The 15,480-nt window shown below is 40.5% G+C and overlaps 1 protein-coding gene across 2 annotated transcripts in view; it reads left to right on the top strand.

The window, feature by feature from the left end:
- The window catches only part of LOC124777267 (protein regulator of cytokinesis 1-like), a 251,101-nt gene that overhangs the window by 25,646 nt on the left and 209,975 nt on the right, over positions 1 to 15,480 (top strand). For both annotated transcript variants that reach the window (XM_047252597.1, XM_047252598.1), the window contains exon 2: positions 5,500 to 5,617. In XM_047252597.1, the coding sequence (XP_047108553.1) occupies positions 5,500 to 5,617 (118 nt within the window). The remainder of the gene's footprint in view (positions 1 to 5,499; positions 5,618 to 15,480) is intronic.

The raw sequence follows: 15,480 nt of genomic DNA on the forward strand, positions 1-15,480 counted from the left end.
CAATTGTAGACTCACTTAAGTCCTAAATTTGCTTACACAATGGAATTTTGGTTCTAGGGACATAATGCTTGTAAAGCACAAAAAACTGCTTAAGGTTACGCTCCTCCACAGATACCCTGTTCTTGTCGAGGATCATCAAACACGGAATTCTTCATGCGGTGTCACATACTCTCAGCTGCCTGATGGTATGACTGAGGGAGATAGACAACATTATCTCTCTGATAAAGGCATAACCACAGCCCATTGTGTTACGAAGAGGGTTGATGGAGAATTCGTGTCTACCTGCATCCTTTTCTTAACATGTGATCGAGTGGAGCTCCCTTTGAAGATAAAGATGGGCTATGAAGTCATTGTCAGACTCTACATACCAAACTCGATGTATTGCTACCAATGTCAGCATTATAACCATACTCAGATGTCGTGTAAAAATGCAGCCAAATGTGTAACTCGTGGTAAGGATGTTCATGAGGGAGATTGCCCCCACCTTATCGTCCCTGCTGAATCAACTGCAATAGCAACCATGCTGCTTCATCTCATGAATGTCCTGTGTGCCTCTACAAGCCAGCTGTTCAGAGATTTGGGTGAAGAAAAAGGCACCCCTCAGTGTTTCTCACAAAATGTCAACTAACCAAAAGCCTTATTTACCACTAACCAGCAGTTACATTTCCGTTGTTGTTATGTCACAGCCCATGAAAGATTAATCACACAGATCTGCAACTTCCATTTCAGTGCTACGGTTGTGAAATCAACTACTAATAAGGTGACAGCCTCACCTCCATCCACTACAGTTGTTAAAGACACCAAAAATCGTTTGTCCTCACTGGTGAAGGCGCCTGTGATGCAATCAGAACGACAGAAATTGAGAAAGGAAGACTTCAGAGACAACTTTTTTTGCACCTCAAGTCAGCAGATGTCTGGGTCCATGTCTGACAAATGCAAAGGTACCAAGAAGGTGAACAGACACAAATGTTCTTTCCCTTCTCCAGCTCGGAGATCCTCTGCAACAGTGAATCCGTGTGACACCTCTGTCCAACTGACCTCCATTTTGTCGGTGTGAATCGGTAACAGATTCTCCACCCTGGAGTCAGCTGACTGAGCTGCTGTTGCGATCACAATGCCCAGTTGTTTTATGCCTCTCAGAAATGAAATTACACCCTAAAGACTGCTTTGTCCTCTTAAACTTCATTCCAGTATGTTTCCACCCTGCTTTTAAGGAAGGGACTCCAGCTCACATGGGGGTTATGAAGCCCATTTGGGACGTCTCCATAGCCAAACTATTTCATTAAACACCCTGCTGCAAGCTGTTGCTGTCCGTCTCTCTCTCTCTCTCTCTCTCTCTCTCTCTCTCTCTCTCTCTCTCTCTCTCTCTCTCTCTCTCTCTCTCCCCCTCCCCCCCCCCCCCCTAATTATACCTTTTTTCTTTGTAATATTGACATACCCCAGTCATCCAGTCTTGCCAGCGCAGATGTACTGTAGATTACCGCTCAACACCCTCAACTGTGATTACTTCGCCTACCATTCCATTTCGTGCTGTCAGAGAACCTGCCCAAGTGACTCTCTCCTGGCAGATATTCTCAGTTAGCTTGCTCTCATCACTGGTGATTGCAAATGCTACAATACTGTTTTTACTATGAGGCAACTTGAATGTTCTCTAACCTCGTCATAATTTTCCGCATCAATACCAGACAATTTTCACATTCGGGTGTAGCAACACCTTTCTCTTGACGGCAAGTTCTTTCTCCATTGTATGTATAATTGCATCTGTATGGACAATGTGTTTCCCAGATGTTGGTGTGAAGCCACTGTAATTCTAATACCCAAGCCTGGTAAGGACAAATATCTTCACCCAGCTACTGCCCAATTTCCCTCACCAGCAGTGTCTGCAAGGTAATGGAATGCATGATCAGTGGTCAGCTGGTATGGTGGCTTGAGTCTTGGAATTTGCTAGCAAATGCACAATGTGGATTTCACAAGTACCACTCTACAGTTGATCATCTCATTACTCTGTCAGCCCATATTATGAACTATTTTCTGTGGAAATGCCAGACTGTAGCTGTGTTTTTTGATTTAGTGAAGACTCATGATACCTGCTGGAGGATGGGCATTGACCGTACAATGCATATGTGTGACTTCTGATGCTGCTTGCCCCATTTTGTCCAGGAGTTTTTAAAAGACTGGGTTGTCAGAGTAGGTGTGGATTCAGCTATATCAAACGCTTTTATTCAGGAGAATTGGGTGCCTCAGGGCTCTGTGCTGAGTGTAGCCCTATTTGCCGTAGCAATTATCCCTATCAGGGACTGCCTTCTGCCAGGCATCTCAGGCTCTCTTTTCGTCAATGACTTTGCGATCTACTGCAGCTCTCATTGGATGTGTTTACTTGAGCGATGACTTACGTGATGTCTTGACCATCTTTACCCTTGGAGCATTGACAATGGCTTGTACTTTTCCACTGAAAAAACTGCCTGTCTGGACCACTGGCAGCGTAAGGAGTTTCTTCCACTGCCCTTACATCTTGGTTAAGTTGCTCTTCCATTTGTCTAAAACCACAAGATTCAAGGGGCTCACGCTAGATAGGAAACTTTGAAGGAACTCCCACATGTTTTATCTGGCAGCACACTGTACCCAATCTCAAAACATTCTACGTGTTGTAAACGGTGCTTCATGGGGAGCGGATTGGAAAATCCTTCTTTGCTTATACCAGTCCCATGTCTGATCAAAAAATGGACTATAGTTGTCTCATTTACTCATCTGCATGACAACCATTTTACCGCGTCTCAACATAATCGATCATTGAGGCATACATTTGGCCTTTGGAGCTTTCTACATTAGCCCAGTTATGAGTATGCAGACACTACTGAACTACCGCTGTCATACTGGCATGATGTTCTTGTCAACAGATATGCGTGCCACCTGTCCTCCGTGCCCAACCATCCATCCTGTTTGTCCTTTTTTGATGACTCCCTTGACCGTCAATAACAGGTAAGCGCAACTTCTTTGTTTCCTCCTGGAGTTTGCTTTCAAATACTGCTTCAGCAGCTTAACCTTAAGTTACCTGCCATGTTTCAGGTGGGTGAGAATCCTTCACTGTCTTTGCTTCATGCTGAGGTCCATGTTCATCTTGAACTTAGTTCATTTCCCAAGGACACAACTCTAGATTCGACCTATTGTTAAGTTTCTTGAACTTTTCATACATCTTGGAGATGACACCTTTATCTACACTGGTGGCTCTAAGACTGGCTGTGCTGTCAGAGGCACCTTTGTCATTGGTAACACACATTTTAGATATCGTCTTCTAGACCAGTGCTCAATTTTTATTGCAGAACTTTATGCCCTCTTATCAAGTCACCCAGTACGTCTGACAACACAGGCTTCTCAATTGGGTATTATGTTCCAATTCACTTAGTGCCCTCCAGATCCTCTGTGTACTATACACATACCACCCCTTAGTGCAACGAATCCATGAATGCCTCCACTCGCTCGTTGATGATGGAGCCAACAAGATGTTCGTGTGGGTTCCTGGTCACGTCGGAGTGTTGGGCAATGAAGCTACCAATGCTGCTGCCAAGGCTGCAGTTAGACTACCTTGGCCTTTTAGCTGTTCTGTCCCATCAGATGATCTGTGTGTTGCCGCAATGTTGAAACATTTTGTCCCTCTGTCATGAGCACTGGTATTATCTATGTGGCAACTAACTCAGGGACGACTTCCTCTCAACCCTCTCGTTATGAGGAGACACTTTTAGCTTGGCTGCATATTGGGGACTGTCGCTTCAGTCACTATCATTTGCCAAGTGGAGACCCTGCACCACTCTGTGTTTACTGCAACAACCAATGGTAGTACACAGTTTTCTGACCCAATGCCGATTTTATAACCGTGTATATTTTAATGTATGTTTGCTGTTATCAGATATTTTAGCAGATGTAGCACAAGCTGTAGATTGTGTTTACTTTTATTTGTCATAGTAATACAGCAAAAGACATTTAATTTTCAACAATTTGAGCATCCCTCTCAAAGGGGAATGGATCGTTTTTAGTATCCCTCTACTGAATTTGATTAGGCTCTGAGTATTATTGATTTCAACTTTATCCGGTAATTGACATTTTTAAGCTATGACAAGGGAGCTTATCATCTCAGCTGTTTTGCACGCTAAACAACAACAACAACAACAACTACTCCTCTGCTTCTGCCACAGCCTGGTGATGCCGTGCTTGTCAGCCCTGCCCTGGCATTCCTAGTCCCTGCATACTCCACCAGGTGGCACTGATTCTTTTCCCCCCACCTATACCGTGCTATCCCTCACCCTTCCCTGCCCCCACCCCAGATTGTTGCTACCATTCAATGCATTTCTGTTGCAGTCTGGCCAGAGGTAGCACTCGTGTGTGTAAGGTATGATTGCCTGTCTGAACGTGTGCACATTTCTCTTTTCTAAAGAAGGTTTTGGCCAAGAGCCTATAGATAACAATCTTATCATGATGCCTGTCTGCAACTCTACATGTCACTGTTGCAGTGAGTAGCAATCTACACTTTTTTATAATATTGTTGATATCCCAACCCAGACTTTCCATCATTTGATTTTGCTTAGTGTGCAATCAGATGTCTGTCAAGATGGCAATTAGATACTATAAAGTTAGCTCTTTCTTTCTTTTTTTTTCCCAGCAATATGTCATCATGTACGGCATTGTCCACTGATGATTTAAGTTATTGGAAATTGTGTGATCGCATTCAAACATGCCATACACAAAATCTTCTCTCGGATGGCCTCAGATCGGGACATCCAGTGGGTAAATAACCATTTTATTTCACCATTACTCCCTGTGCTTGATAAAATCAAGATTCCTAGCACTTCTGTAGTCATATGTTCATTTAGTTTGACCACCAAATAATTGTATTTAATGTTGGTAGTGATGTGGACCAGAACAAATTGGCTTTCTAGGCAGTGGAATGGTAATACAGCATTGTTGTGCAGAAATCATGGCGAAATTGTTCCAGTGAGGCCGATTGCAATATTTGCCATAGCCACAGTGGTGTTTGTGATGTTCCGCGTAGTTGATATGATGTGTTTATCATGAATTAATTTTATCCAAGGAAACTGCTGCAAAAACTTAATCTGTTGCATTACTTGCTCTTGATCGTGATAAGGTTTCCAGATTGTTGGGTTTGCAAAAGTACTTTGTTGTGGGAATTAAAATTGATGTTCACAACCAAAGAAGGAAAAGTGCTAAGTTTTTCATTGTGTTTAGCACTGGTGTAATTACTGCCATCATGTAAACCAAAAAATGTTGTCCTAGCTTTACTCTCAATTGCATGCATTTAACTTGCTAAAGATAATATTTATTTTCTCTCCTTTGTCTTGTCCAGGAGCTGATCTAGTCGTTACTGCTGTTAATTCGGCATTCATTGCTTTTTGTCCATCAGGTAGCTCCGAAAAGTGCTACACTGAAAGATTTTTTAAAAAAATGTATCACGCTAGCATTACTGTCATAATTTGTTTTTATTTCCAGAGTGACAGCCATATCAAATAGCGCCTTCCTCAAAAATCTTAAGACGCTGTGGGCAGAATGTGGGTTTAATGCAGAGGATGTTGCAAAGCGTGGTGATGAGGTTAAGAAAGAAATTGAGGTAATAAAACAATTTTTTAACTCCTTGCAGGCAGTTTATTTTATAAGCTTATCTATTTTTCCATTTATTATTTTTATTATTTTAATGTATTATCATTGTTATTAATGTTCAGGTTACAAACTTAGAATGTACCACATCTACACTTCTACTCTGCTAGTAACTCTACAGCGGGTGGTGGAGACTACTTTGTGCACCACTGTTGCTTCCCCCTTTTCCTCTTTCAGTTGCAAATGGTTTGCGGGAAGAACGATTGCTGGTAGGCCCCTGTGTGGGCTTGAATCTCTCTAATTTTATGTTTGTGAACTTTTCACGTGTTATTTGACAGTAGGCTACACTGTGATGAAGTGTGTCAAATGCCTTCTGGAAGCCAAGGGTACATTGCCTCAACCTGGGGGCCATTTTCTACTGCTTTCTGTGTCTTCAAGGTGAACAGAGCATGCTGAGTTCCACTCAACCGCTGTTTTCTGAACCCTTCTTAATTCCAACAGAGGAGACAATCTGTCTCCAGAAATGTCATACTACCTGAGCATAAAACATGTTCCAAAATTCTACAGCAAACCCAGATGAGAGAGATATAGAACTATAGTTTGTTTTCATGTTTGTTTAGTGACACTTCTCGAAAACAGGAATGACCTGTACTTTTTTCCAATCACTAGGAATGCTTTGCTCTTCCAGAGACCTACCATATATTGCTGCTGGAAGAGGGGAAAGTTCTTTTGAGTACTCTGTAGAATCATGTTGGTATCCTGTCACGTCCAGTGGCTTTTCCTCCATTGAGCAATTTCAGTCACTTTCCTATTCCGTAGATGGAGGACAATGGTTCAAATCCCTGTCCAGCTATCCTCATTTAGTTTTTCTGTGATTTCCCTAAATCATATCTGGCAAATGCCGGGATGTTTCCATTGAAAGGGCATGGTCGATTACCTTCCCCCAGCCTTCCTTCACCAGAGCTTTTGCTTCATTTCCAATGGCATTGTTGTTGACAGGACATTAATCTTCCTTCCTTACTTCCTCCCATCACATGAACACTCATTTTGATATGTCGTTTTGTCATTCATGGGACAATTTAAAATGCGATTTTTCTCTGTGAAACAGTTTTGGAGAAAAAGTTTACTATTTTGTCCTTTTCTCTGTCTTCCTTTCTTCAATGCCATTATGGTCACAGTGTGTCAGGATGGTTCACTTTGATCCATTTACTGATTTAACAAGACCAAAACTTCTTAGGATTTTGTGTCAAGTCAAAAAATTTTACTTTCGAATTCTTTGAACACTTCATACACAGCTCTCCTTATGATATTTTTGGCTTAATTTAGTTTTTGTTTGTCTGTGAGGCTTTGACTGTTATAAAATTTACAGTGAAGCTCTCTTTTCTTTTGTAGCAGCTCCAATAGTGTGAGGGTTTGAGATGACAAAGTGCAACTTCTTGCAATTAGGCTCCTGTGCGGGTTTGGAGACAACCCTGCAAACTCTCAAAAAACTCTTCTTGTGCTGTTTCCAAGCTACTGAAAGAAAGTCTATATACTGAATGATGACTTTCTTTATTGTACATGTATCAGTCTTTGAATATCACATTATTCCTTAAGAAAATCAAGATTTTCTCAAAAATCAATTGTGTACCAACTGAAATGTGTGGGGTTGTATCTTCCTTCTATCATTTGATTGATGAGAACCTCCTTGGCAAAGAATTTCTCCAGAAGGGTTCCATGGTGTGGCACACGGCATTGCAAACTCTGAGGTAGCACTGTATATGATGCAAGAACATCGTAAGGAGACCCCACGTCGCCACACGATGCTTCAGGAGTACCTCAAACATACAAACCCCAACCAAATGAAAACAGTGTCACGCTAATTATAAACTGCATCTTCATGCCTAGTTCAGAATATCCAAGGCCATTTGACGTAACAGAACTGGACAATCACATCAATTTTCTGTGTGATTTTAATTTTTTAAGAGACTAAATGTTAATATATGTTGAAGCTTAGTGTACTATAGTAAAAAGAGTATCATTTCTTATTATAGAATGAAAAACAAAGCAGTAACTCACTTAATACAACAAATTTATAAACAATCACATATAAGATGGAACGGGACTCAGAAAAATGAGTAATGCCAACCTTCTGAGTGTTGGATGGAATTCCTGTGAAAACAAATTATTGATAGTGGCAATTTTTATCAGTGAGATCGTCAGGGATCGGATGTGCAAGTCACATAAATGCAATAGATCAAATGACTAATACGAGGTCTGTCTAGAAGTATCCGACTTCTGATTTTCCTGCGCAAAATAGAGACGATAGTGTGGCACTACTGTACACAGTAAAGGAAGAGACCTTTATGCGCATGTGTGAATTTTGTCCCTGCCTTCCAGCGGGTCAGTTGCTGCCTGTTGGTTGCTGAGTGAAGTGTTACACAACGTGTTTGTTGGATTACCGATTCTCTCAAGATGACTGAAAGTATTGAGCAAAGATACTGCATCAAATTTTGTCAAAAGCTTGGTGATTCTCAAAGCAAAACAATTCGTAAGATTCATCAGGTGTTTGGAGAAGATGGGGTGGTTGTAACACAAATTAAGGAGTGGTTCAACTGATTCAAAAAAAGGCCACACATCGACGGAGAGTGACCAGCGTTCTCGCAGGCCCCAAACTGCTCGGAGTGCTGCTGTTCTTGAGACGGTGCAAAATTTGGTGATGGCAGATCGTTGCCTGACCGTGTAGGAGATTGCCCAAGAGGTTGGAGTGAGTAAAGATTCTGCACATGCAATTTTGCATGATGATTTGAACATGCACCAAAGGACTGTGAAATTCTTGCCCAAGTTGTTGTCACCAGAACAAAAATACCTCCGTTTTCACGTTGCACAGGACCTTCTGAACACCACCAACACTGATCCTGGGGTTCTGAACACCATGATGACAGGAGAGTCATGAATGTACAGGTGTGACCCAGAAACAAAAATACAGTCGTCACAGTGGAAGCATCCTGAGTCTCCAAGGCCGAAGAAAGTGCGGCAAGTGCGAAGCAAAATCAAGATGTTGCTGACTGTCTGCTTTGATGGATGTCCGTGCAATTGTGCATCACGAAGACACACCAGTAGGGCAAACAGTGACAAAGGGGTATTATCAAGATGTTCTCCGGTGACTCCGTGATGCAGTTCAGCGCAAAAGACCAGACATGTGGACGGCGAAAAACTGGGAACATCATCATCACGACAATGCCCCCGCACATTCATTCCACTTGATCCAAAAATTCTTGGCCAAACATGAAATTACAGCCATTCGCCAACCTCCCTACTCTCCAGACATCGCTCCTTGCGACTTCTGGTTGTTTAAAAAATTGAAGACGCCACTGAAAGGGTCCCGTTTTGAGAGTAGAGAAGAGAGAATGTGGAACACGGTGACAGAGCTGAGCACCATTCCAAAAGAAGACTTGTGTAGGTGTTTCCGGCAGTGGAAGGATTGGTGGACTAAGTGTGCACAAGCACAAGGAGGCCTACTTTGAAGAGTATTAGGGCCCCAACCCCGTCAGGTATTCGAAATATTTTTTCTGGCCAAAGGTTGGATACTTTTTAGACCATAAAAATTTATATTTCTGTGACAGAAAGGGCAGGCAATATGACAGAAAGGGACAGGTGTGATTATCCTCTTCTCAGTTTGAATGAAAGTAAGGTTTTTTTTCCAACAAGTGGCTTATTTAGTGTCTTACATTGATTTTTTTTTTTAAAGAAAAAAAAACAGTCAATGGTATGGAGTAACAGGATACATTTCTTACATTTATGATACAGGAAATAAATATCTGTGACGATTGTCATGTCAGGGGTGGAAAGAACTTTCACAATGTCAGATCATGGTATACAAGACATATCATTACATTTAAAACTAAATTTTTAGTCTGTTGTATTTTTCCTCATGAACATAATTTCATACTCATCTCTATCAGTTGTGAAAATTTAGCTTATGAATTGTTTGATTCCTCTTTTGGCAGCAAAATTAACCACAACAAAAGGATCATTCATTTGGCATTTTCCTTGTAGGAAGTGAAACTGAGTTTCAATACTGATTTGAGAATGTTTGGTGTAGGATACTGTGTATGGCAAACACCTTTAACTTTGTGCACTGATTATCAGAACTTGCATGAATATGCTCCATGGCTTCATCAAAGCACCTCTTTTGTATTTGCACTTCATCTTTTGTACACAACATCACAATGGTGGACTTCGAAACTTCCTGAGCAAATTCATAACTCAACACAGCATGCCACACGTGATGTTTTAATTCTCCACCTATACCATCAACACTTCCTTTATCATTGCTTGTAGCCAGGAAATACCATATTAATAAGAAATGCGGTTCCTCTTGAATTAAGGTAATGTTGCATAATGTACACTGTTGCTTGAACTGTCTAGCTGCTCCATCTGAAAATACGTCAGTAACTATGACATTTGGAAACTTAATTTGTAGATGTTATAGAAAGGCATTAACAGCATATCTGCTGTGAGAGAGTTTGTCACTGATTCTAGCATAACTTTGGAGAACAGCAGGAGTCATGCAGCCCTCAATTGTGAGTATGTGACTTATTGTGAACCGCAGTGTGCAGACTGGATTTCATCTTGCTGCCGTACTCAATAGTTTTCAGTGAAATCTATTTAAAGCACAATGCTTTCTCCATCAACATTATTCTTTTTTTCTAAGAAGTAGCTATTTTGCATTTTTACTAAGATACAATGATAATAAAGTGAGGTATGTTGCTGATTAGCACTTTGAAAACTGTATCAATCTTCTCTTCCACATTTTTCCAATTGTACTATGTTAAATCATTTGTATTCTCTGAGAGTTCATTAAACTTGTGAGATACATCTTGTAGTTCACACTTACTTCTCATTTTGTTGTTGTTGTGGTCTTCAGTCCTGAGACTGGTTTGATGCAGCTCTCCATGCTAATCTATCCTGTGCAAACTTCATCTCCCAGTACTTACTACAACCTACGCCCTTCTGAATTCGCTTAGTGTATTCATCTCTTGGTCTCCCTCAACGATTTTTACTCTCCACGCTGCCCTCCAATGCTAAATTGGTGATCCGTTGATGCCTCAGAACATGTCCTACCAACCGGTCCCTCCTTCTTGTCAAATTGTTCAACAAACTCCTCATCTCCCCAATTTTATTCACTACCTCCTTGTTAGTTATGTGATCTACCCATCTAATCTTCAGCATTCTTCTGTAGCACCACATTTCGAAAGCTTCTATTCTCTTCTTGTCCAAACTATTTATCGCCCGTGCTTCACTTCCAAACATGGCTGCACTCCATACAAATACTTTCAGAAACGACTTCCTGACACCTAAATCTATACTTGATGTTAACAAATTTCTCTTCTTCAGAAACGCTTTCCTTGCCATTGTCAGTCTACATTTTATATCCTCTCTACTTTGACCATCATTAGTTATTTTGCTCCCCAAATAGCAAAACTCATATACTACTTTAAGCGTCTCATTTCCTAATCTAATTCCCTCAGCGTCACCAGACTTAATTTGACTACATTCCATTATCCTTGTTTTGCTTTTGTTGATATTCATCTTATACCCTCATTTCAAGACACTATCCATTCCATTCAACTGCTCTTCCAAGTCCTTTGCTGTCTCTGACAGAATTACAATGTCGGCGAGCCTCAAAGTTTTTATTTTTCCTCCATGGATTTTAATACCTACTCTGAATTTTTCATTTGTTTCCTTTACTGCTTGCTCAATATACAGATTAAATAACATCGGGGAGAGGCTACAACCCTGTCTCACTCCCTTCCCAACCACTGCTTCCCTTTCATGTCCCTCGACTCTTATAACTGCCATCTGGTTTCTGTACAAATTGTAAATAGCCTTTTGCTCCCTGTATTTTACCCCTGCCACCTTCAGAATTTGAAAGAGAGTATTCCAGTCAACATTGTCAAAAGCTTTATCTAAGTCTACAAATGCTAGAAACGTGGGTTTGCTTTTCCTTAATCTTTCTTCTAAGATAAGTCGTAGGGTCAGTATTGCCTCATGTGTTACAACATTTCTACGGAATCCAAACTGATCTTCCCCGAGGTCAGCTTCTACTAGTTTTTCCATTCGTCTGTAAAGAATTCGAGTTTGTATTTTGCAGCTGTGACTTATTAAACTGATAGTTCTACCTGAGCTCTTGATATTCATACAAGTGGTTCTCTTTTCTCCAAAGGTCTCTTTAATTTTCCTGTAGGCAGTATCTATCTTACCCCTAGTGAGATAAGCCTCTACATCCTTACATTTGTCCTCTAGCCATCCCTGCTTAGCCATCTTGGAGTTCCTGTCGATCTCATTTTTGAGATGTTTGTATTCCTTTTTGCCTGCTTCATTTACTGCATTTTTATATTTTCTCCTTTCATCAATTAAATTCAGTATTTCTTCTGTTACCCAAGGATTTCTACTAGCCCTTGTCTTTTTAGCTACTTGATCCTCTGCTGCCTTCACTACTTCATCCCTCAGAGCTACCCATTCTTCTTCTACTGTATTTTCTTTCCCCCATTCCTGTCAATTGTTCCTTTATGCTCTCCCTGAAACTCTGTACAACCTCTGGTTTAGTCAGTTTAGCCAGGTCCCATCTCCTTAAATTCTCATGTTTTTACAGTTTCTTCAGTTTTAATCTACAGTTCATAACCAATAGATTGTGGTCAGAGTCCACATCTGCCCCTGGAAATGTCCTACAGTTTAAAACCTGGTTCCTAAATCTCTGTCTTACCATTATATAATCTATCTCCAAGCTGTCAACATCTCCAGGCTTCTTCCATTTATACAGCCTTCTTTTATGATTCTTGAACCAAGTGTTAGATATGATTAAGTTGTGCTCTGTGCAAAATTCTACAAGCGGCTTACTCTTTCATTTCTTAGCCCCATTCCATATTCACCTACTATGTTTCCTTCTCTCCCTTTTCCTACTGTCGAATTCCAGTCACCCATGACTATTAAATTTTCGTCTTCCTTCACTACCTGAATAATTTCTCTTATCTAATCATACATTTCATCAATCTCTTCATCATCTGCAGAGCTAGTTGGCATATAAACATGTATTACTGTAGTAGTTGTGGGCTTCGTATCTATCTTGGCCACAATAATGCATTCACTATGCTGTTTGTAGTAGCTTACCCGCACTCCTATTTTTTTTTTTTTTTTATTCATTATTAAACCTACTCCTGCATTACCCCTATTTGCTTTTGTATTTATAACTCTGTATTCACCTGACCAAAAGTCTTGTTCCTTCTTCCACCGAACTTCACTAATTCCCACTATATCTAACTTTAACCTGTCCATTTCCCTTTTTAAATTTTCTAATCTACCTGCCCGATTAAGGTATCTGACATTCCACGCTTCGATCTGTAGAATGCCAGTTTTCTTTCTCCTGATAACGACGTCCTCTTGAGTAGTCCCCGCCCGGAGATCCGAATGGGGGACTATTTTACCTCCGAAATATTTTACCCAAGAGGACGCCATCATCATTTAACCATACAGTAAACCTGCATGCCCTCGGGAAAAATTACGGCTGTAGTTTCCCCTTGCTTTCAGCCGTTTGCAATACCAGTACAGCAAGGCCGTTTTGGTTAGTGTTACAAGGCCAGATCAGTCAATCATCTAGACTGTTGCCCCTGCAACTACTGAAAAGGCTGCTGCCCCTCTTCAGGAACCACACGTTTGTCTGGCCTCTCAACAGATACCCCTCCGTTGTGGTTGCACCTACGGTACGGCCATCTGTATCGCTGAGGCACGCAAGCCTCCCCACCAACGGCAAGGTCCAAGGTTCATAGGGGGTTACTTGCCATACATTTTTCATTCTCATCACTACAACCAAAAAGTGATATCCAATCAGAGAATTTTGTTGAAAATTCTCTTCTGTAACCTGACAGAACTCATAGAAGCGATTGGATATTTTCATGGTAACGGCTCAGACAGTTAAGCTGTGTCATCTCACTAAGAGGAAAAACAAATTTTGGTCTAAGTGAAAAAATTTTTGGCCATCCAAGTTTGATGTCTGGATGTTCATTTTTGAAAATTTGACAGGGTTTTGCAGTAGTTGTGTATGTATCTGTTGACATTTGGTTTTCACGTTATCTTGTCTCACAATTATGGCATCTTTTCTGCCTGCTGTTTGTCTTGAAACATCGCCTCTTTGGGGGAAAATTGTTGAACTTATTTTCCATCCCAGAAATTTGATTACTATTTTGGCGTCTTTGTTTCTTTGGTGATAATGTTACTTCACAGGTGTTAACTAGTTCCTTCATCACAGCAGAAGCCTTTGAAGGACTTCTTGTGAGTGACCTGAAGATTCTTCTAACAGCTTTCCTTTGCTTTGAGTTGTTGTAGATCCTGGTTTGTTGGACTTATTTTCTACTAATTTTGTCTGAAAAGTTTTCCTCCCACTTTGCTGCAAGTTTTTTGAATCTCCCTATGCTTGACAATTTTTCTTAATCATTTTCTTTAAATTCGTCTTCACTTTCTATTAATCTTCACCATTCACTCTGTCTCTCTGCAGCTGTTTTGACCATTGTAATTTTACTGTTTCCGATACTGAAAGTAAAAGTTCTACTTCAAATTTAAGAGTTTAATTATTAATATAATCAATTGTTTATACGTGCCTGCAAACACTTAATATCCAATTCATAAGTTTCTACAAAATATTTGAATAATGTGATGCAACAGAAAAATGTTCAGGTTATATTTTTCTAATAATAAACACTATATTATTAAATACAATTTGTAGTGTTTATTGTCCACTTTGTATACATAGAAGTAACAGAAGGTATTATTAATTTAATAAACAATAGGAAGTAATAAACTAATAAATACAGGATTTTATGATGGAACGGGACAGGTAAATCTCTTCTACTTAAAATAGTCATAAATGTATTTGTGTGTTTTATATTATCAAATAAACATTTAACATTGATTAAGAACCCTTCAAGGTTTATTTAGAAATAAATACCAATAAAAAAGGCTCAAACTTACCCTATAAATGAACGTCTAAAGCACAAGAAAATAGGTCTCCTTCAGGCAGTATCAGCCATCGTGTTTTTCTGATCATGTGACGATGTAATTACAGTATTGCCAACCAAATTTCATACATTTGGCTGCTTGTGCCCTCCAAAGTGAGTATATTGCTCTGGGGATCACCCTGTCTGGAGTAGGAATTTCCTTGAATAGCGGAAGATACACTCGACTAAGATGTTGAAACACACCCCATATGGAGACTTGAAGAGCTATAAGGCTATGCAATCTCCCACATTCACTTTTGCTTCAGCTGTTAAAAAGCCAATTTCAGCAGCCAATGCTTCTATACAAATGGAGGTTGCTAGTGTCAATACTGGTACCTGCATTTGTCAGTGCGCTGTCAAGCTGCAGTTGTTTCATAGCTCATAGACCTTCTGCAAACTTCAGATTAAACAACAGTTGCCACCACTGCGGACTTTACAGTACCTCCAAACACAGAGCCCGGTAAAAAATCTGGCACGGTCTCCACTGCTGCTGTTGATAGTTCCTCCAAAGCCTTCCCAGTCTAAAAAAGCAAATGGGAAGCTTCCACCACAGGCAAAAACAGGTGGTAAATCATCAGATACTGTCGATGTCATTCGAATTGATGGTTCTGCTGCTTCTGTTTAAGAGCCAATGGACTACAAAGTCTGAACTGGGCAACCATCTTGCCACAAGCCTGGAACTCTAGCTGTTGTGGGCTCCCCACTTCAGCAGAATGATAAGGTGAAAGTACAGACCCCATGGTAGATGGTTCCCATACTACAGTGGAACACGAATGGGTTCAGGAATCATGTGGAAGAACTGAAACTCATAGCGCAGGCACAGCCCTTGTGTTTGTGTTTAGAG

The sequence above is a fragment of the Schistocerca piceifrons genome, chromosome 2 (assembly GCF_021461385.2).
Source record: "Schistocerca piceifrons isolate TAMUIC-IGC-003096 chromosome 2, iqSchPice1.1, whole genome shotgun sequence".
In the NCBI taxonomy this organism is placed as follows: Eukaryota; Metazoa; Arthropoda; class Insecta; order Orthoptera; family Acrididae; genus Schistocerca; species Schistocerca piceifrons.